Raw genomic sequence first — 22,788 nt, forward strand, 5'->3', positions numbered from 1 at the left:
CGTGATTATTTGCTTTATATATACATTATAATTTAACTCTTCTTAAAATTAACGTTGTTGACTTCAAACAAAGTAATCTTTTAGATATATTGTTCATTATGTAGTTATTTACCACAAAAATAAGGTTACCTGAATTTCAACAAGTGGTATTTTATCTTAGTCTAAACTTGGCTTAATAGTACTACTAACAGCTCTAAATTCTCTCCAGGGTTTAGATTAGAGACACCATAACTAACCTAACAAACGTACACAGTCCTTTTCCAGCTCTGCTGTCCTCTGGTACAGCAAACCATTGCACTGTGCACTTCTCCAGTGTTCTCCAAGTGTCCTTGCCAAATGCGAGAGTCCAGCAGACTTCACTTGTGCCTCAGACTTAGCTGTGTAATAGTGTTCTACCCAGAATGTGGAACACTAAGAAAAATTAAATCTGTTTATGATCAAGTTTAGGTACTTTCAAAGAGTTTTCTCTCCAGAGTCTCAGGAGCTAATTGTACCTTAACCATAATAGAGAATTTCAACAACTGTTCCACTTTTCAAAGGCTCAAGCTAATTAGATATTTGGCCATATTACTTTCACCTCATTTGTCTTCAGATTACCTGGCAAATGTATTGTGTGATTAATACTTTTAAAGCAATATAACTGTACCCAGCAATATAACTGGGACCTCTCTAAATTCCTCTACCCTTTGTTACCGTCTATAATACATGAATGTTAAGCCTCACCAAAACAATAGTGTGGATCTTGTTAAGAAAAGGGGCTTTTAGTAGAAAATCAGTAATTTTTAATAAATTCTTCTCTTTGGGGATGTCTGGCTGGCTCAGTCAGTACAGCATGCAACTCTTGATCTTCAGGTTGTGAGTTTGAGACCCACGTTCGGTGTAGAGATTACTTTAAAAAAAAAGTTAAAAAAATACTTCTCTGTATAAATGTTAGAAAAAAATTCAATGACATAATTTTGGTTGCCTTCCAAGCATTCACTTTGCTTGTAGTTACTAATTAACAATATTTCCCATCTGTAAGATCAGCTGGATAACTAAATTCTTTCCAGATTTACCTCTCTATGTAAGTTCCTCATCGCTAAAATGTGTATGTATAATAAAAATAACTGAGGAAAATGGTACATGATGGTGATGTAGGAAGATCCTGAACTCCCCTTGTCCCACAGGCGCACTGACTCTACAGCTACATATGAACAGTTTTCCTCTAAAAAAAACCTAAAGACTGGCTGAGTGATGACTACACATTGGACAAATGAGAAGAAAACCACATCCAAGCAGATAAAAGGGCCTGGAACAGAGTCTCACCATAAACCCCACTCTCAGGTGACCCATAATCAGGAGGGAACTCAAAACCCAGAATTCCTCCATGAAGAGCAAAGGATTTGAACACCACATTGGGCACCATAACTTTTAAGACTTAAACTTGGGAGATGAGCTCCCAAAGTATCTAAGTTTGAAAAGCAACAGGGCTTGTGTCTCAAGATCCCTAAGACTAGTGATCTGCGACACGGCTTTTATTTCTTCAAATAAGAAATAATGGCTGAAAACCTTCCAAATATGAGGAGGAAACATACCCAGATCCATGAAGCCCAGAGAGTTCAAATTAAAATGAACTCAGAGACCCACCCAAGATACATTATAATTAAAATGTTTAAAGACAGAATTTTTAAAGCAGCAAGACAAAGCAACTTGTTATATACAAGAAAATTTGCAGGCCAGAAGAGAGTGGCAGGATATATTCAATGTGCTGATAGAAAAAAATTTCCAACCAAGAATACTCTACCTGGCACAGTTATCTTTGAGACTTGAAGGAAAGATAAAGAGATTTCCAGAGAAATAAAAGCTAAAGGATTTTATCACCACTAAATTGGCCTTAAAAGAAGTATTAAAGGGACTTCTTTAAGCTGAAAAAACACAAACTAATAACAAAATGTATGAAAGAGTAACTCTTACTGCAAAAGTAAATATATAGTAAAAAGGTAGTAATCACTAGTGAAGTTTCAAAGACAAAAGTAAAAATAACTGATTATAATAATTAGTAAAGGATGTATATAAGACAGAAAGATGTAACATAAAAATATAAAATGTGGAAGGGAGCTTTAAAATGCGATCAAGGGGCGCCTGGGTGGCTCAGTCGGTTAAGCGGCCAACTTCGGCTCAGGGCATGATCTCATGGCCTGTAAGTTCAAGCCCCGTGTCGGGCTCTGTGCTGACAGCTCAGAGCCTGGAGCCTGTTTCAGGTTCTGTGTCTCCCTCTCTCTGACCCTCCCCTGTTCATGCTCTGTCTCTCTGTCTCAAAAATAAACGTTAAAAAAAAAATAAAATGCAATCAAACTTAAGTTATAAACTTAGACTATTGTAGGTATAAGTTGTTATATGTAAGCCTTCTGGTAACCACAAAGCAAAAACCTATACTAAATGCTCATATGATAAAGAGAAAGCAGTATAAGCATACCACTAAAGAAAGCCATAAAACCACAAAGAGAGTGAGGGAAGAAGAAAAGAACAGAGAAGAACTACAAAAACAGCCAGAAAACAATCAACAAGATGACAGTTAAGTACATACCTGTCAATAATTTATTTCAGGGATACAAGAGTGGTTTACTGTCTTCAATCAACAGGTGATAGGCCACATTAATAAATTGAAAGATAATCCTATGATTAACTCAGTAAATGCAGAATAAGCATTTGACAGAATTCAATATCCATGATAAAAACCCTCAACAAAGTGGGTTGAGGGAATATATCTCAACATAATAAAGGCCATATATGACAAGTCCACACCTAACATCACACTCAACAGTGAACTGCTGGAAGCTTTTCCTGTAAGATCAGGAACAAGATGTGGATGCCTACTCTCACTACTTTTCAACATAGTATCGAAAGTCATAGAGCAATTAGGCAAGAAAAACAAATTTAAAACATCCAATTTGGAAAAGACATTTGCAGATGATGTGTTACTATATATCAAAAACCCTAATGACTGGGTCAGGGAGCTGTTAGAGCTAATAATGAATTCAGTAATGTTGCAGGTTACAAAATCAATACACAAAAATCTGTTGTGTCTCTAGACACTAATAATGAACTATCAGAAAGAAGTTAAGAAAACAATCCTATTCATAATTGCATCAGAAAGAGTAAATTCCTAGGAATAAATTTTGCTAAAGAGATAAAAGACCTGTGTACCCTCAAATACAAAACATAAGGAAAAAATTGAAGACACAAATGAAAAGATATTCCATGCTCATGGATTGGAAGAAATAATATTGTTAAAATGTCTGTACTACCCAGAGCAATCTACATAGTCAGTGCAATCCCTATTAAATTTTCAATGGCATTTTTCACAGAAATAGAATAAAGAATCCTAAAATTTGTATGGAACTACAAAAGGCCCCAAATAGCCAAAATCATCTTGAGATGAAAGAACAAAGCTGAAGACATCACACTCCCTGATTTCAAACTCTGTTAACAAAGTAACAAGTAATCAAGACACTATGGTACTGGCATAAAAACAGAAAAATGGATCCATGGAACAGAGTAGAGAGCTCAGAAATAAACCCATACATATATGGTCAATTAATTTATGACAGAGGAAGCCAAGAATATACAATGGCATAAGGACAGTCTCTTCAATAAATGGTGTTGGGAAAACTGGACAGCCACATGCCAAAGCATGGAAACTGGACTCCTATCTTAGACCATACCCAAAAACCAACTCAAAGTAATTAGAGACTTGAACATAAGACCTGAAACCGTGAAACTTCTAGAAGAAAATATAGGTCTTGGCTTTGATCTTTTTTTTTTAATCTAGCACCTTAAGTAAAAGCAATAAAAGGAAAAATATACAAATGAGACTACATCAAATTAAAATCCTCCTTCACAGCAAAGGAAAGTCAACAAAATACAAGAGCAACCTACTGAATATGAGAAAATATTTATAAACTATCTATCATAAGGGGAAAATATGCAAAATTTAGAATTCATACAACCCAATAGCAAAAGGCAAACTGATTAAAAACTGGGTAGAAGATCTAAACAGACATTTTTCCAAAGAAGACTACAGGTGGCCAACAGTTATATGAAAAGTTGCTCAATATCATTAATCATTTGGGAAATGCAAATGAAAACCATAATGAGGTATCACCTCACACCTGTAAGAATTGCTGTTCTCAAAAGGACAAGAAATAGCAAGTGTTGGCGAGGTAGTAAGAAAAGAGAATTCTTAGTGCACTGTTGGTGGGAATGTAAATTGGTGCAGCTACTATGGAAAATAATATGGAGATTCTTCAAAATGTTAAAAATAGAACTGCCATATGATCTAGCAGTTCTAGGTACTTATCCAAAAATGAAAACACTAATTCAAAAGGATATCTGCTCCCCCATATTCATCACAACACTATTTACAATAGCCAAGATATGAAAACAACCTAAGTGTCCTTTGATGGATGAATGGATGAAGAGATTGTGGTACATACACACACAAGAATATTATTCACTAGAGAAACAAGTGAAATCTTGCCAGTTCAGGCAATATGGATGGAGCTTGCGGGCATTATGCTAAGTGAAGATAGAGAAAGACAAATACAGTATCATCTCTCTTATATATGGAATCTTAACAATTTAAAAATAAAAGAAAGTTGGTACAGGGAACTGACTAGTGATTGCCAAAGGCAGGGAGGGGTTCAGGAGGATGGGAAAAATGGGTGAAGGGGATCAAAAGGTTTTAAAAAAAAAAGAATGAATCAAGGGGCACCTGGGTGGCTCAGTTGGTTTAGCATCCAACTTTGGCTCGTCATGATCCCATGGTTTGTGACTTCGAGACCTACATCAGCCTCTATACTGACATCTGAGAGCCTGGAGCCTGCTGCAGATTCTGTGTCTCCCTCTGTCTCTGCCCCTCCCCTACTTGCGCACGCTCTCTCTCTCTCAAAAATAAACATTAAAAAAAATTAAAAATAAAAGAGTGTGGATCTTGAAATCATTCATGAAGACACTAACATGCCACAAATTGTAGCTCACAGCTGAGAATGTGCCAGTCAGAATTTTTGCTACACAAAGTAAATCTATCTTCTTAGAAATAAAGTAGTTATGCTCTATAACATTTTCTATACATCTAATGCTGTCTTCCTTGATTTTTTACCTGGTAGTGTATCACACTTTTCTTTTTTTTTGCATCACACTTTTTATAGGTAGTAATGTGCTATTGCAGTGAGACAGCTTAAGTGCATTTTAGAGACTAGACTCCTGTATCACCATCCTTATCAATTGACATTTATTGAATTCTGGTACTATAAATAATGTATATATATTTTACATGTAGTGAAATACGTGTACATGTTTTCATATAAATTATGCTAAGGCCATTTTCTTTTACATCTATAAGAAAACAGGAGTCCTGTATAATATAATGGTTTTGAAACTTTATGTCTTACAAGACGATAAAAACAACTCTGCTGGGGGGGAAAAAATACCCTGCCTCAAGGTCACTGAGAGAATTAAATAGTGTAATGCATACAAATCACTCCAAAATGTCCAGGTAATGTTAAGTTATCCTAAGGCTGTATTTTTGCCACTAGTATTTTTGACTAGTTTATATTTTTGTACCTTTAAGCATTGTGTAACTTACATAGTTAATTTATAAATGATATGAATAAACATTGAAGATTGACTCGCTACCAAGGATTTTGAGTGATGTGTTGATGATTATGCTGAATGTTAGGCTTAATTTCAAAGATTGAAAAGCATATTTTTAAAAAAAGTGAGACCAAAAACAACCCCCCCCCAAAAAAATCTCATTTTAAGAATTGCATTACGGTATTAGTTATCCTGTGAACAGAACATTGTTCCTTCCCATTGTTTTAAGTGTTGGGTAAATATAATCTGACACTGAGTTAGATATTAACTGACACCGTATCTTGCCTGATCAACCCGCAGTTAAAATTATGAACCAGGAAAACTAGATGGAAACTAACCAAAATCTCCACATGGGCTGGAATAACCTATAGCTGGTTTCAAAATTATGAATAGGTAACCTAAAAATATTTACTCAGATTAAAGTGAAATCATTGAATATGTCTTCCCAATGGAGAATGGGCTCTAATAATGAAATTCTTTTTCTTTGAAAATTAGAACCACTTAAAATTGAATAGGCCACCTCACAGTATAGAGCCGTCTCTATCAGGGGAAGTGTTCACACTGTCATACTGATGTAACCATCATGTATGAGCATGGTCATTTTCACATCCAGCAGGAAATTAAACCATACAACTTCTGAATGTATTGCCAGTTCTGAGATTTCATAAAATTAAATAAATCTATGACCTATTTCAAGTATGGTTGCTTTTAACTGGGGGCTCTCTGTGTTCTCTTTGACATATAAGATGTCAACTGTAGAATTTTTAATCATAAGTAGTTTTATTCTTAACATTATCTACTATTTGATTCAGGAAGAATAATTTGAGCTGTTTATGTCTACAAGGTACTTATTTATCCACTAAAGAGTATACTAAAGATAAGGTCATTGTAAAAAAAAAAAAATCAATCTTCCTAAAGGGGAATTCCTCTCTTCTAATGGAATAAATAAGAATCAAAAAACATGAAATGGGGTGGTCATATTCCAAAGTTACACTCAGGATTTGACAAGCACATTTTGCATTGATCATCTTGATGTTTAACTTTGCCAACCTTTCACAGATCCCTTCCACCAAAGCAAAAAATTTTGGTATACTAATATAATGAAAAAAACATGAAAACTTAAGTCCCAGAGGGAGAATAGAGTGGATATATTACATCTCTTATTAGACTCATTGTCCTGCTTTTCTTTATCTGGTGTCAGTTCTTTTAGGCATATATATATATGCCAATGCTATCACAAGACCCTAGTGGGCAGTGTTTTCTTTATTGCCTTTTTATGTGTTTCTTTAAGGTTTTTTTGTTTTAAGTGTGATGTACTTAATGTCATATTAAGACTTAATGGGACCTCTTAAATCTTCTTAATGCGGACAATACAGTGGTGAACCACATAGATATGGTCACTGCCCTGGTTGCACATATAGCCTAATGGAGGAGAAAAACGATAAGTAAATCAGCTGTTACATAATTATTATAAGTCATGAAAGGAAAGAAACAGAGCACACTCTTAGATAATATAGTGAGGGTGTCACAGGAGAGCGCTGCTTTAGATAAGTGTTGTTAGAGACACTTTTGAAATAACATTTTAGCTGAGACTTGAAGAATAAGAAAAATAATCTTTTCAGGTTGTCAAGTCCCTGAAGTGCAAAAGAACCAACCTCATTTACATTTTCTTTCCGTGCTTATTTAAACCATAAAAATAACTGATTTAACTTGCTACTGGAATGGTTATGATTTGATGCAGTTCATTTAAATTGTCAGCACCCCAAAATAGTCACCTCTTCATTTTGTACCTTAAACCTGACCCCTGAACCACTCAGAGTGTAACATGTAGTCTCAAGTTAAATATAACATATTAAATCTCTCCCAGTTTGGCTTCTTAAATTCAGGTCACTTTAGGAATGTTGCCAGTGTATTCAGCAGTTTACAAGAACTGAAGTCCCCGTTAACATTATACCCTGTTCACAGTCCTTCCAGTTGTTTTCCTTTGTTTCTTCTTCATAAATCTCTTTTTGGCTCTTAGCTGCATGGCTTCATCAAGAAGCTGCTCTGGTCCATGCTGAAATTAGGGGTGAGGTGGGGAAATTTGATGGGATTACTTTGGAATTCCTCTGACTTCCTCTTTGGTGTTTCTCAGGTAATGGTTCTCTCAGGCCAGCAGTTATGAGGAAGGCTTTGGTAGCCAGGACAAGATGTGGTCCTTGACCTGCTGCTGAACTGGTAGAGGAGGGATTGGCTTTGTACCTATGACTGGCAGGTCTAGAGAAAAACAGAATACCTGATTCCAGTAGTAGTTAAGACTTGGCTTGTTTCCCTGTTCCCACTTGAAGTTACTGCCTTACAAAGTACTTTTTTCCTGGCAATAATAAAAGTGGTAGGGGTGAAGAGAGAACACTGGACCTTGGAATTTCTCTGTGCCTTCATTTTTTTTCCCCTTATCAGTAAAATGAGAGTGTTGGTATAGATGATCCCTAAAGTCCCTTTTAGGTCTAATATATCATGTTTCTCTTTTAAGCCATATAGTTTTGTTTCTGATGTCTGACTTACATAATGTGTATATTGGGAATTATCTCCCTATATATTAACTTGATACATATGTGGAAATGTCGAGTCCTACTGGCTGAGCTGGATATGCTCATTTCAGAGTGCAGGGTTGGATTGTAATTGGAAAACTTTGTACCACCAGTATCTCTTACTACAAGTTTTTTGTATGCTGTTGAAAGCAGTGGTATTGTATACCCTGAGGATGAAACAAGCTAACTAAACCTGAGTTAGCCTCCAAAGAACAATCAATGAAAATTGTGGTGAATGACTTGAAGATGTGGTTTTTTATTTTGTCAGAGTAGTCAAATTGTATTGAAATAGCACTGTCCTATGTATTCTGAATTTTTTTGCTCTAAATTGGTACCTCCTTCTTTTGCAGGAGCTATTGCGACAATCTTGGTTACCATCCATTAAGTGCTGCTGATTTTGGAAAGATCATGAAAAATGTCTTTCCAAACATGAAGGCACGTCGCCTGGGCACAAGAGGCAAATCTAAATATCCTTTACCAGAATGGTTTTTTTAGTGATCTCTTTAGTAATCACTTATTACAGAACATCTGCTGTTGTAGTTCAACTAGCAACTATATTTAGAAATAAATTTAAGTCAACAGATACAAACAACTCTAAAGCTCTTAGTAGAATAATTGCAAACATTATTTTCCTGGCTATATATCAAACTGCCAGAGAAATAACAAATAGTGGTTTTAGGATTTTGTTCTGTCATTCTCGTGTGTTCTTACTGGTCTGATCTCCTTTTCTTCAATAATAAGAATTAACTGAGACATGCCAGAGTGCAGCAGTAGTAAGTCATATCAATAAAAGTGGAGAAAGATGTTAGCTGTCTTCTTCCTGTAATTTTGAAACGTAGGGATCTTCTTGGCAAAATGTACAACATTCAAGAAAAATTCTTGTGGAATTTGTACTGGAAGATTATATTCTCTTTAAAGTATTTTTCAGCCAACCATTTAAAGCCATATTAAAATTAAAGCCAGAGCATACAAAATGTCCCTCTTGTGACAGAGAAATGCTTAGTAGCAAACAGAAGGAAATGAAGATTAAGAACTTATTAAAGTCTTTCCTTCTCTTGGAAGAAGATTGTAAAATAGAGGGTCTCTGTATTAGAAAAACATTATTTCTCATTACTTAGCCCTTGGTCTTTTTCAAAGCACAGAAGCTCACTCCTGTGGAGATGAGAGGAAAGGGGAGGGAAGGGGCACTGCTCCAGGTGTTCTCTAGCCACTTGTTGCATGACCCATCATTGTTCCCTGTGTACAAACAAAAATGTCTTGATGGGTCTTTGGCATGTTACAGGTGATAATCCTGTGTGTTTCAGTGGAAAAAGAACTGAAAAGGTTAAAGCCCTTGTGACACTCTTTAAGAGTTGTTTTTGTCCCAGTGCCCTGGGCTAAAGTTTCCCTCTGGTGTGCCAGGTTTCCATCTGGATATTCCTTTCCTTCTGACCTGTTTGTTGCTGGTGGTTGGCACAGCCTATTAGGAACATTTATTCATAAAATTTATAACAGATGAAAATCATTTTGTTTCATTTAAGACAGTAACATTCTGCAGACTATTTCAGTTTGAAAAGAGTAAAAGTGTCCTGAGTTTATAATATTATGGTTGCTCTTACCAAAGAACTCTGAAAGTAGTTGTTATCTCATGTTGATTGTATTCTTATGTATGGCTACTTCTCAAATGCTAATTATATAAGCAGTTCATTTAATTTAGAATGCTTTAGACCTTAACTGTTTATTACATATTGCTACAGTGGACTAAGGAAAAAAGCCTTTGTTCACATGCCAACACTGCCCAATCTTGATTTTCACAAAACTGGAGATGGGGTAAGAATTCTGCCTTTTCTTTTTACTAAGTAGAGTCATGCCTTATTTTCAGCATTGAAAAGCATACTGTATAGTCTCCTTTTGATAAAACCAGGGACCAGGAACTATGCCTTTTACAAAATATGTAAGGCAAAAAATTTAACAGTGGCTGAAAAATGTTAAAATATCTGACTGTGACAACATGGCTCATGAAATTAGGGGTAACAAAAATCTAAACTGGTTTCTAGGTACATCCATGATATATATTGACAATAGGTATATTGTCAAGAGGAGAGATTAAGGTGTGGGATAATATATATATATATATATATATATATATATAGTATGAATGTCTTTTTTTTTCCTTTTTTATTTACTTATATATTTATCTAATACCACCTTGGTGTACAAAATACTTGGGGTGGCCAAAAGTATAAAGAAGACAAAATATATAGCTAGTGGCATAGTTTGTTTTATTGATGTCAGAAGAGGCTTTTAGAAAGATTCACAATATCTCTTAGCCTTCATATATGTTTAACAACCATTTAAATGTTGTATTCATAGTGCTGCTGGTAACTGTGGCCTGGTGGGGATAGGGATAGGCCTCTTCTTTGCAAGGCTCTTATATGCCTGCCAGCAGGGCATTTTATATGACTTTGACCCGACAGATATAGATTGCGTCTTCTAATTAAGAATACATGTCTTCGATGTGCTTCAGTTTAATTTCTCTGAGTTTTCTTTTATATTAACTTTTCCTTTTTCCTTCATTTAGTTGGAAGGAGCTGAACCTTCTGGGCAGCTTCAAAATATTGATGAGGAAGTTATCTCTTCTGCTTGCCGTCTTGTGTGTGAATGGGCCCAGAAAGTGTTAAGCCAGCCATTTGACACGGTCTTGGAATTAGCCCGCTTCCTTATAAAAAGTCATTATATAGGCACTAAGTCGATGGCAGCTCTAACGGTAATGGCAGCAGCACCACCAGGTACAAAATTACCGTTAATAAGCTAAAACTGACAGATATTACTATATTTTAGAGTTGATAGCAAAAGAAGAGTTTCACCAGAGGACTTCTTTGTCTTTTTAGTGTTTGTATGAGTTTACTGTCACTTCACTTAGCACTAAGTTCAGATGGATTTGTTGAGCCAACAAAAATAGTAGTAATTATAGTCATTTCATTCTAAAGCTTAAAGCTATAGTTTATTTTTCTATAGTACATTTCCCTGCTGAAACATGAAACTTTCAAGATTTCCCGGTTGATATTCCATTAATATTTTTATTGCTATTTTAAAATTCAAAGAATATGTACTTTTAAGTATATGTGTGTCTAAATTAATAAATATTAGATAAGATTAAATGTTTTAAGTGACTTGCTAGATTCCTTTAGAAACTAATACTTAGGTTATTATAAAATATTATTAAATTTTATAAAATATATAAATTATAAAATGATAGTAGCGTTATTACAATATAGCAAAAGTGATTTTTTAAAAATATATATTCAAATGAGTATTTTTGTTTAAATAAGGATTTTTTCATTTGACAGTTTTAGGACATATTGGAATAAACGACTCTTTCCTAAATTAGTAACAAAGTACCTGTTTTGATGCAATTTTTAAATATCTCATTTCAGTCATACCTTATAAACTTAAGGAAAAGTCTAAGTTGTTATTACTCTAGGAAATTATAATTTCTGCGAAAAATATATTAATGTGAAACTTGTTTTCCAGAGATGATTCTTCTGATTGTTAAGTGTAAACAATTTTAAATCTACAATAGATTCATCCCAACCAGAATTACAGTTCCTTAAATAACTTCACTTTTTAAAAATTTTAATAGTTTTAACAATTGTCTTCCTTCCAGTTTATGTTTATCAGAAGATTTACATATTTGGGGGAGGGGTGTATAATTGTTCTGTCCTTTCATTTTATTGTCAATTGAGGACTCACTTCAAAATAATCTCTTACCGGAGCTTTGTCATGATTCTCTCTGTCTAGATTGTAAACTGTGACTTAAATCTGTTCGCTTACATATGAGCAGGAGAGTGCTTGGGTAGCCTTACCTAGCTAGGTAGCTTGTATATGTTACCTCATTTCTTCCCTCCAGCAGTCCTGGGAGGCATGTGATATTCATTCCCACTTTACAGATCAGGAAACAGGTTTAAGAAGGTTAAGTAATTTTGTCCATTGCCAGATAAGTAGTGGGACCAGGATCTGAATTCTGATTTATCAGGTCTCACAGCCCAGGTTGGCTATGTTACTATACTGTCTTCTTCGGGCAAAATGAGGTTTTAAAAGATAATGGGCCCTTCAACTTTCCGTGTTCTCTTTCTCCTGCTTCTACTGATACCCAGATAAGTACTTTAATAAGCTGAGGACTTGGTAGGTAGCATGGAACATGAAACGTTTCTTCCTTCCTTATTTTCACAAAGTCTGACTGAGAGAAGTGGTGAATGGATGAATGAATTTTTAAAGCAGAAGTGTAAAGAAAGATGTATTTTTAAGCAAAAATACTAAAAATTTCATGTATAAATATGTTTCACTTTGTGAAAATAGCTTGGGAAGTTGTTACTTTAGCAATTAATTATATCATTACTCAGAGCATTTTTAGACTCTTAAAATTTTGTTCTCAGCCACTGCCATATTTTTTAATACCTTTGGTATTAATTTAATTTAATTAATTAATTTCATACCTTTGGTAGTGATTAATGTTCAATCGTTTGAAGGTGAATTTGGTTTTTTATAAAAATAGTCTCCATATTAAGAACAGGTTGTGTTACAAATGTCCTTTTTGTAAGTCAGCTGCTTGGAAATCATTCCTGTCCAGAAACCCTGGCAGGAGGGAGACATCTGAGCTTTGAGCCGTTGGCAGAGGCTTTTGGGTGCAGGTGCTGAGAAGCCAGAGCTGAGGCTGGGGGCCAAGAGGGAGCAGTACAGTCTGAGATGGATTTGAAGAGGAAAAATTGGCACTAAGGTGATCAAAAGATGAGGGATTTTTGAGGAGTGAGCGTGTGGGAAAAAGTTTACAGTCACTTCTTTTTCTCCGTCCTGTTCCCCCTCCCCAAATTGTTGATGAAAAGCAGAAACTAGGCTGGGGAAAGGAAAGGCAAGGTGTACCAGCAGGATGGCGTGGTCCTCCCCTTTGCTCTCCTGTTTTTACCAACCACAGCTTAGTTTCTAATGATTGTAATGCTACACCCTAAATATGAAAAGAGCTTTTTAAAAAATTAACTGTATCACATCATCAGTCCTTAACTTAAAATGTGTCTCTTGCTTGGTTTATCATTCGTCTTTTCTCACTGTTGCTGTTACTACTGCTTTAAAAAGTTTTCTCAGTGACACTTTTTCAAAATATCTTAACCTCAGTTTTATTCAGAAGCTCTGCTTATTTCTCCTATGTCATACTGGAATAATTGTATAGTAACAGTTAAAATAGTCCCTCTTTTTGTAAAATTTCTGGTAGAATTAAAGACTTGTTTTCCCTGTACACATTTTTCTAAATATGAACGGTTTCAGCAAATATTTATTGAATACCCCTTGTAGGCTGAATATTTAAATCATGAAAATGCATGAATTTCTAATTAGAGAAGGTGGAAGGAAATTTCTGACATCTGATAAAATGCGAAACCTGCTCCCTTGGCATTTATTTATCTTAGCTTCTGCATATTTATGTCATAGCTACTACTCTTTTCAAAACCTTCATCTTGTTATTGCTGATTTAATTGAAACTGTCACCTCATTTGAACCATATTTTAAGGTGTCAGTGAAAACAGTACTGACAAATGCTTACAAACTGAAAGTGTAACCCTTATGTTTTATTAAGAGATTGTGAGTTAAAATTTGCTGGTTTTGGTTGCTTTGTCCAGTAGATGGCTACATATTCAAAGAAATTGAGTTGTAACTGCCTTCTGTAAAACAGAGTATTTATTTTAGCTTTCTTTTCTGTTTATTTTCAGGAATTAAAGGAATTACCCAGCCGTCTGCTTTTATACCTACAGCTGAGAGTAATTCTTTTCAGCCTCAGGTGAAGACTTTGCCTTCTCCTATTGATGCTAAACAGCAATTGCAACGGAAAATTCAGAAGAAGCAGCAAGAACAAAAACTACAGTCCCCTTTGCCAGGAGAATCCTCAGCAAAAAAACCAGAAGGCGCTACAACCAATGGAGTGACTAATCTTTCTAATGGAAATCCTGCAATCCTTTCTCCTCAGCCTATTGGTATCGTTGTGGCAGCTGTCCCTAGTCCCATTCCGGTAATATCATTAAATAAGTGTTTGACCTCACTGGGATGGTGGGAGATCATTTGTTTAATTAAAAGGGGCACATGAGCCGTGCCTAGGTGGCTCAATTGGTTACGCATCTGACTCTTGGTTTTGGCTCAGGTCATGATCTCTCAGTTCCTTAGATCGAGCCCCGTGTCAGGCTCCACACTGACAGTGTGAAGCCTGGTTGGGATCTTGGGATTCTCTTTCTTTCCCTCTCTCTCTCCCCCTCCCCTATGCTCTCGCGCTCTCTCTCTCTCTCTCTCTCTCTCTCTCTGTCAATAAAAAATAAAGAAACTTAAAAAAAAATGGTACATAAGAAGGAGGCAATTATAGGTATAGATTCAGTACAAATTGATTTTGTGAGCACAAACATATTCAGCTTCAGTCATTTGTCTTTTAGTCACAGTATACGATGTTGATTACAAAGCAAGGTATATAATGAACATAAGTGAAAATACAGAGATTCAAGACATGCACAGTATGCATACATAACCAGTCAGAGCTTTATGTTAAAGAGGAGTCGTTTTCAGAATTGGTTCATCCCTAGCTAAGCCAAGATGATCAGTTGCAAACTTTTTTTGGTTTTTGGTTTAAACTCTTCTTCTTTTTAACATTCAAGTGGAGCAAAGTTGTAATACATATTGATAAACTTTAATGTAGACTTATAAGCTATGGCTTGCTGGACATAGGGCCTTGGACAAGTCTCCCTTAGCTATTCTGAGACTGTTTCCTTATTAGCAAATAGAGATTATAGTCTTCTATCTCACATAACTGAGGTTATGATAAAGGGGCTTTTAAAATGAGAGTGCATGGGGTGCCTGGGTGGCTCAGTCGGTTAAGCGTCCAGGTCCAGGTCACGATCTTGCAGTTTGTGAATTCGAGCCCCATGTCAGGCTCTGTGCTGACAGCTCAGAGCCTGGAGCCTGCTTCGGGTTCTGTGTCTCCCCCTCTCTCTGCCCCTCCCATGCTCATGCTCTGTCTTTCTCTGTCTCTCAGTAATAAATAAACATTAAAAAAAATTTTTTTTAAATGAGAGTACATCATGCTACAACAAAGTGGTATTTTATGTTATTATTGATGGTATTGTTGAGATATTTTATCAAATTTGTTTTTCTTATCATCATCATTATCATGTCATTAAAACGTGGTATACCTGGTAAGCATACTCTTATGCTATTCACTATAGAGAAAATTTGTAGAGGCAGTAGTTTTATCTGAGACCTTATCCACAGTGATTTAATTACTAATGTCCAAGGTAGATGCATTTACAGGACAGTTCCCCCACCGTTCCCCCATGAGTGAGTCGTTTTCTTGGCCCAAAGGTAGATACCTTTATAGTTGCATGTTTCTTCAAGATTTTGTCATCTCTTCCTATCACCTCCTTAAAAATGATTATTTTGGCAAGTATTCATCACAAATGTGAAGTTTTTAGTCTTGTTTATTGAAAAGTATCTTAATGTTTTTCTTACATATTTTTATTTGATAACTATATTGCACTGTGTTGCATCTTTTATAATATTTCTGTGTCTGATACTGGTCTAACATCATACATATATAGAACTCTCGTCTAAGAAAGGAACTGTTTTGTTTTTTTTTCTTAGCATTACATTTATTAATGCCTTCATACTATACAGATACATGAATTGCTGTTTATATCCTAGACTCGTTAAATCTGACTTTTTTGTTTTCCACCTTTTAACAGGTCCAGCGAACCAGGCAGTTGGTAACTTCACCAAGCCCAATGAGTTCTTCTGATGGCAAAGTTCTTCCCCTCAATGTACAAGTGGTCACTCAGCACATGCAGTCTGTGAAACAGGCACCAAAGACTCCTCAGAACGTTCCAGCCAGTCCTGGTGGAGATCGTTCTGCCCGGCACCGCTACCCTCAGATCTTACCCAAACCAGCTAACAGCAGTGCACTCACCATTCGCTCCCCGACTACTGTCCTCTTTACTAGCAGTCCCATCAAAACCGCTGTTGTGCCCACTTCACACATGAGTTCTCTAAATGTGGTGAAAATGACAGCAATATCTCTCACACCCAGCAACGGTAGTGCCCCTCTTAAACATTCTGCCTCAGTAAACAGTGCTACAGGAACAACAGAAGAATCAAGGACCATTCCACAGATCAAGAATGGTTCTGTTGTATCACTTCAGTCTCCTGGATCTAGGACCAGCAGCACCGGGGGATCATCTGCTGTGGAAGTCAAAATGGAACCTGAAGCATCATCAGATGAGCATCCTGCACAGTGCCAAGAGAACTCTGATGGGACAAAAGCTCCCAAAACAACACCTAGTGCCCTTTTGGGGCAGAAAAGTAATACAGATGGAGTAGTGCAAAAACCTTCAAATGAAGGAGTCACTGAAGTAAAAGCAACTAAGGTCTGTGACCAGAGGACCAAATGTAAAAGTCGCTGTAATGAAATTCCGCCAGGCACTTCAACAGGCAATAATCAAAGCACTATCACTCTCTCAGTTGCCACTCAGAACTTAACTTTCACCAGCACCAGCTCACCAGCTAATGGTGACTCAATAAATAAAGACCCTAAATTATGCACTAAAAGTCCAAGAAAGCGACTGTCTTCTGCATTGCAAGAGTCCCAGGTGCCTCCCATAAAGAAACCAATTGTGGAACAGCTTTCTGCAGTTATCATAGAAGGTCAGAAACCAGGCAGTGTTGAGAAGGACCAAAAGGTTCCACATTCAGGGAAAATAGAAAGTTCAACAGCCGGTGCTCAGATTCCTAGCAAGGTATCAATAAATGTCAATTCACACATAGTGGCAAATCGACCCTTGAATTCTGCTCTCATTGCTAGTGATTCAGCTTCCGAACAGCAAACACCATCATCATCTCCAGATATCAAAGTAAAACTTGAAGGGAATGTCTTTCTTTTGGACAGTGATTCAAAACCAGATGGCAGCTTTAATTCAAACGAATGGCAACAGGTCAGTAAGGATTCTGAGTTTATATCTGCCAGCTGTGAACAACAACAAGATATCAGTGTTATGACAATTCCTGAGCACTCTGATATCAATGACTTAGAGAAATCTGTTTGGGAATTAGAAGGAATGCCACAGGATACATACACCCAGCAGCTGCATAGCCAGATACAAGAATCTTCTTTGAATCAAATACAAGCACAGTCTTCAGATCAGTTACCTCTACAGTCTGAACTGAAAGAGTTTGAGCCTTCTGTTTCCCAGACAAATGAAAGCTACTTTCCTTTTGATGATGAGCTTACACAAGATAGTATTGTGGAAGAGCTGGTGCTTATGGAGCAGCAGATATCAATGAACAATTCTCATTCTTATGGTAACTGTTTGGGAATGGCCCTTCAGAGTCAGTCAGTAACTCCAGGAGCTCCAATGTCATCTCATGCCTCCAGTACCCACTTCTACCATCCAATCCATAGCAATGGCACTCCGATCCACACACCCACACCCACTCCTACTCCAACGCCCACCCCCACCCCAACCCCAACTCCAACATCTGAAATGATTGCTGGGTCTCAGAGTCTGTCCCGGGAGAGCCCTTGTTCCAGGCTAGCCCAGACCACACCTGTGGATAGTGCTTTAGGAAGTAGCCGACACACACCCATTGGTACTCCACATTCTAACTGCAGCAGTAGTGTCCCTCCCAGCCCTGTTGAATGCAGGAATCCGTTCGCATTTACCCCAATAAGCTCCAGTATGGCATATCATGATGCCAGCATTATCTCAAGTAGTCCTGTGAAACCAATGCAAAGACCCATGGCCACACACCCTGACAAAACCAAGCTTGAATGGATGAATAATGGGTATAGTGGGGTTAGTAATTCGTCAGTTTCTGGCCATGGCATTCTCCCAAGCTATCAGGAACTAGTGGAAGACCGTTTCAGGAAACCTCATGCTTTTGCTGTGCCTGGACAGTCTTACCAGTCTCAATCCAGACATCATGACACCCATTTTGGTCGTTTGACTCCTGTCTCTCCTGTGCAGCATCAAGGTGCCACTGTAAGTAACACCAACAAACAGGAGGGTTTTGCAGTCCCTGCCCCTCTTGATAATAAAGGAACTAATTCATCTGCCAGCAGCAACTTCAGGTGCCGGAGTGTGAGCCCTGCTGTTCATCGCCAACGTAATCTTAGTGGAAGCACCCTGTATCCAGTATCTAATATCCCCCGATCTAATGTGACCCCCTTTGGAAGTCCAGTAACCCCAGAAGTTCACGTTTTCACAAATGTTCACACAGATGCATGTGCCAACAACATAGCTCAAAGAAGTCAATCAGTTCCATTGACGGTCATGATGCAGACAGCCTTCCCGAATGCTCTTCAGAAGCAAACAAACAGTAAAAAAATAACCAGTGTTTTGTTGAGTAAACTTGATTCTGACAATGATGATGCAGTAAGAGGTTTGGGCATGAACAACCTGCCCTCCAATTACACAGCCCGGATGAATCTCACTCAGATTTTGGAAACTTCCACTGTTTTTCCTAGTGCCAATCCACAGAATATGATCGATTCCAGCACTTCTGTTTATGAATTCCAAACACCATCTTACCTCACTAAAAGTAATAGCACCGATCAGATCAGTTTTTCTCCTGAAGATAATCAAGCACAATCAGAAATCGGAGAGCAACAATTAGATTTCAATAGCACTGTTAAAGACCTGTTGAGTGGAGACAGCTTGCAATCCAACCAGCAGCTGGTAGGTCAGGTAGCATCTGATCTCACTAATACTGCGTCTGATTTCTCTAGTGATATCAGGTTGTCTTCTGAGCTCTCAGGCAGCATCAATGATTTGAACACTTTAGACCCAAATCTACTGTTTGATCCAGGGCGTCAGCAGGGACAAGATGATGAAGCTACACTGGAAGAATTAAAGAATGACCCATTATTTCAACAAATTTGCAGTGAATCCATGAGCTCTATGACTTCATCAGGTTTTGAGTGGATAGAAAGCAAGGACCATCCTACTGTTGAAATGTTGGGTTAAATAGTGTTTTATAATATGTAGCACACTGTATCTAAAGACATATGTATTGTATTTGTCTTAATGGAAGTGCCTCCCGCAGCAGAAACACTTAACTATTAATTGTGACATTTTAAAAGAGTTTGCTGCAGAAGTGGTTTCTTCTTCAGTAGGAAATGGTTAGACTTGCCTCAGTTCTTAACAAGTTTCTGAAGACAGTAGGCTGTAGGAGAACAAGTATTAGGTTTTAAATTTTATAATGTTGCCCCATGTAATCACATTGTTGGCTAGTAAGCAATTGACTAACCAGCTTTTACAAGAGCAGTCTAGATCTTTATTTTGTGTGAGTTCATTTTAATTCATCAGTTGATCTGCACAGAATGTAGAGGAAACCATTGATTTTAGGTATAGGCTATTTTTTTGTTGTTGTTGGCATTATCTTTTACATATGAAATCATAGCTAAGGTAAATTGTAGAGAAGAAGGTCTTCCTTGAAACAGGGATAATATTCAGGTTATTATCGGTATTTAGGCTTGAAGCATAGAGCTACTGTAGAATGAACAAAATCTCCATAGGGCTTTCTGGGACTTCAGTACCATTTGCACCTGCATTTTGAAGGGCTTAAATAGGAGAAAATAATGGAAAATTAAATGTTAATTTAAGGAAAGCGAAAGCTGCACTAAAATTTTTAAAAGGAAAAAGTAGTAGCCATTTATATTTGTGACTTTGCATTAGTCTTATTTTAAAATTTAATTTCAGTATGGAGCCAGCACACACACAGAGACCTGCATACACGTGTGAGTGCACGCGCACACACGAGAACTCCAAACATTGTAGAATCTATTACTAGGATAAATACAAGCATGTTAGAAAAACATTTTATGTTTTATTGTTTGGAAATTGAGATAGGGGAATTTAGAAAGAATAAAAGCATTTTCTTAGTTCTATCACAACGGCTACCTGCACATATTAAAATTCTATTTAAGATTTAATTTGAAGTTTTTTAATTATAATATTCTTAAGTCCTCAATTTAGTGACTGACTCCTTCACTCCTGAATACAGTCATACACGTTGATCATGGGATCCAAATAAACAGGAAGGAGATGACATAAAAAACAAACAAACAAACATTTCGCCACCTAAGGTCTGAAGCCACAAATCTTTATGTCTCTGCTAAAGGGGACATCAATAGTACTTGAAGAAGAGGAGCATTTTATTACATGCTTAATTTATTTATTGTGATAACCACAATTGCAAAAGAAGCACTCAGGATTTGTTTTAAAATGTTTCTCTGTTTGGCTCCCATTTTGTTTTATGAGTAATTATTTATGAATTTCTTGTTGACACAAATCTGCTCACTAGTCCGCTCCGTTTGAGTGAATTTAGGATTTCTTTCAAATAGATTTCAAAATTGCCATTAAGTTTTTAAAGCTAACATTAAACCATTGCTATGCTACTTTGAGCCTAGCTAAGCTTTCCTTTACCTTAATTAGCAAGCCAATGAGAAGACTACAATCAATGAATATTTAACAAATGTGATGAAGGGTTTAATTTAATAAGGTTTCATTGCTCAATAAATTTGCAAGATAGGGTATTAACATATTTTGATAAATAAACGGTGCTAGGGTTGGCTCAGAGGTTTATATACTGATATGTCCTAGTTATTGGCGTTTGTGTGTGTTTGCTGTTATTTGATTTAATGATCTGTTAGGTATTTTTTCTTGATGCTAATTATTTCTTCACTGTACATTGAGACACAGCACTACTGCACACCAAAGTATGCAATACCCAAAGGAAACTGTGTGATTTCTTGTAACAAATGATGGGAGCCTTTCTAGATGAGATACTCTGAAAAGGAGATTTTGAGGCCATTCTAATCCCTTGTTTACATTATTAGCTTCCTACTAATATAAAAATAATGGAAATCTTTTTTTATAAAAATATAAAGACTGGAGGATTTTTAACCCTCTGTACAGTATTGCAGCAAACACTTTAAATTTGGCTGAATTCGTCCAGCAAACTTTCTGGGGTTCATATATTGCACTAAATTTGTTGAACCTGTGGTAGGCACATCTCTTAGGATAAATGCAACCAATACAGTCCACAGATTAAACTTTTTAAATGTGTTTCATTATGAAAAGACAAAATGTCATCAAAGTGACAGGTAAAATTGTCTTATGTAGCAATGTGCATTGATCTCAATGAGATATTTCTATTTCTTATTCTCTTACATGAGAATATTACAGCAGGAAGAATTAAGTTTAGTTTGCTTCACCATGTTAATACATGATCACAAAATGTGCATGAGTGTTATTGACTTATCTTGTACAGTACTAGGTATTCCTGTAACCACTTTTTTTTTTTCTTGGCTGTATTGAAACTGGTTCAGTGTTAACCAGGCAAGCATAGTTATTCACGAGTTATTTACTTTTTTATGTTGACTAATTCTGCTTAGTTATTGTTGAATATGTTCTTTTCTCAGATTATTTTCATTGTTTTCATGTTTAAAACATTTTTCATACTGTTTATCATGATAAGACTTCATGAAGTAAATAATTTTGCATATAATTGCAATAAGCACTGACTTTTGAACTGAAAAGAAGGAAAGTGTTTTGTTTTTTTTTTTTTGTGCAGTGCATCTGAGGTTCATATAATAGTCTTGTACTATAATGTGCTTTACTACACCATAAATGACAAAAAACAAGCCCTGTTTCATGTTTTCATTTAGTGCAAAAAGTCAGATTTCCCCAGTGTTTTGTTGTCTGTTGTACCTGCTGAAACTCCAGTAGTTGAATATTGCAGTAGCATTTCAGTTCTCTTTTTTTATTGAAAGTGCTCAAAAATTGTTTTTTAAATGTTTTCAAAAACAATTAAAAACATTTTATATTAAACTGACTGGGTCTTAAGGTGATTTGTGGGATCCATCTTACATAGGCAGTGTGCCGTTTTCAAACAGACCTGATGCCATTCTTCCTTAGATCTCATGAAATTCATAGAAATGGATAAAAATCAGCACAAGGCTGAACAGGGCTGCTAATCTTCTCTCTGTTATTAATCCAACAGGATACACAGGTCTGATTTTATTCATCAGAACTCTGCTGTTCACTTAGGATTTATTACTGATGAGTGGTAAATGGCACGGAGCTTTATGTTATCCCCAAACATCTTTGCTTTTGCTGGTTCACATAATGTTTGCTTTAAAGTGCTAGTCTGTGGAGTACCTAGGTATGTATATTTTTGAAGCTTTGAATAGAAGTATAGTAGGAAAAAAATGGAGAAAATTCTAAAGCACAAGTGTGCCCAAAGCAGCATCAACATTTTGGTGAGCCAGAAATACAAAACACACTGAACTTGTAAACTGGAACCTGAGCTGTAGGTATGGAATCAGAAAGAAGCATACAGAAATTTCAACTCAAAAAAGGAAGAAGAAAGACATTTCAACTCCTAACTCCTACAGAGTAATGAAACCAGGGTCTGAGATGGAGTTTCCACACTCTTTTGAAATAACTGCATCAACAACCAGTGCCTGGGGCTATATAACTTATATTGTAGCCGGGACCTGAGCCAAACAGGCTGTTCATCTGTG

The 22,788-nt window shown here is 36.5% G+C and overlaps 1 protein-coding gene across 5 annotated transcripts in view; it reads left to right on the forward strand.

The window, feature by feature from the left end:
- Positions 1-22,093, forward strand: part of RFX7 (regulatory factor X7) — a 135,280-nt gene extending 113,187 nt beyond the window's left edge. For all 5 annotated transcript variants that reach the window (XM_047863141.1, XM_047863142.1, XM_047863143.1 and 2 more), the window contains 5 exons: positions 8,555-8,671; positions 9,929-10,013; positions 10,765-10,972; positions 13,943-14,238; positions 15,953-22,093. In XM_047863141.1, coding sequence (XP_047719097.1) covers positions 8,555-8,671; positions 9,929-10,013; positions 10,765-10,972; positions 13,943-14,238; positions 15,953-19,225 — 3,979 coding nt within the window. In that variant the 3' untranslated portion in view covers positions 19,226-22,093. The remainder of the gene's footprint in view (positions 1-8,554; positions 8,672-9,928; positions 10,014-10,764; positions 10,973-13,942; positions 14,239-15,952) is intronic.
- The last annotated feature ends 695 nt before the right edge of the window (positions 22,094-22,788 follow it).

This window comes from Prionailurus viverrinus, chromosome B3, assembly GCF_022837055.1.
Source record: "Prionailurus viverrinus isolate Anna chromosome B3, UM_Priviv_1.0, whole genome shotgun sequence".
In the NCBI taxonomy this organism is placed as follows: domain Eukaryota; kingdom Metazoa; phylum Chordata; class Mammalia; order Carnivora; family Felidae; genus Prionailurus; species Prionailurus viverrinus.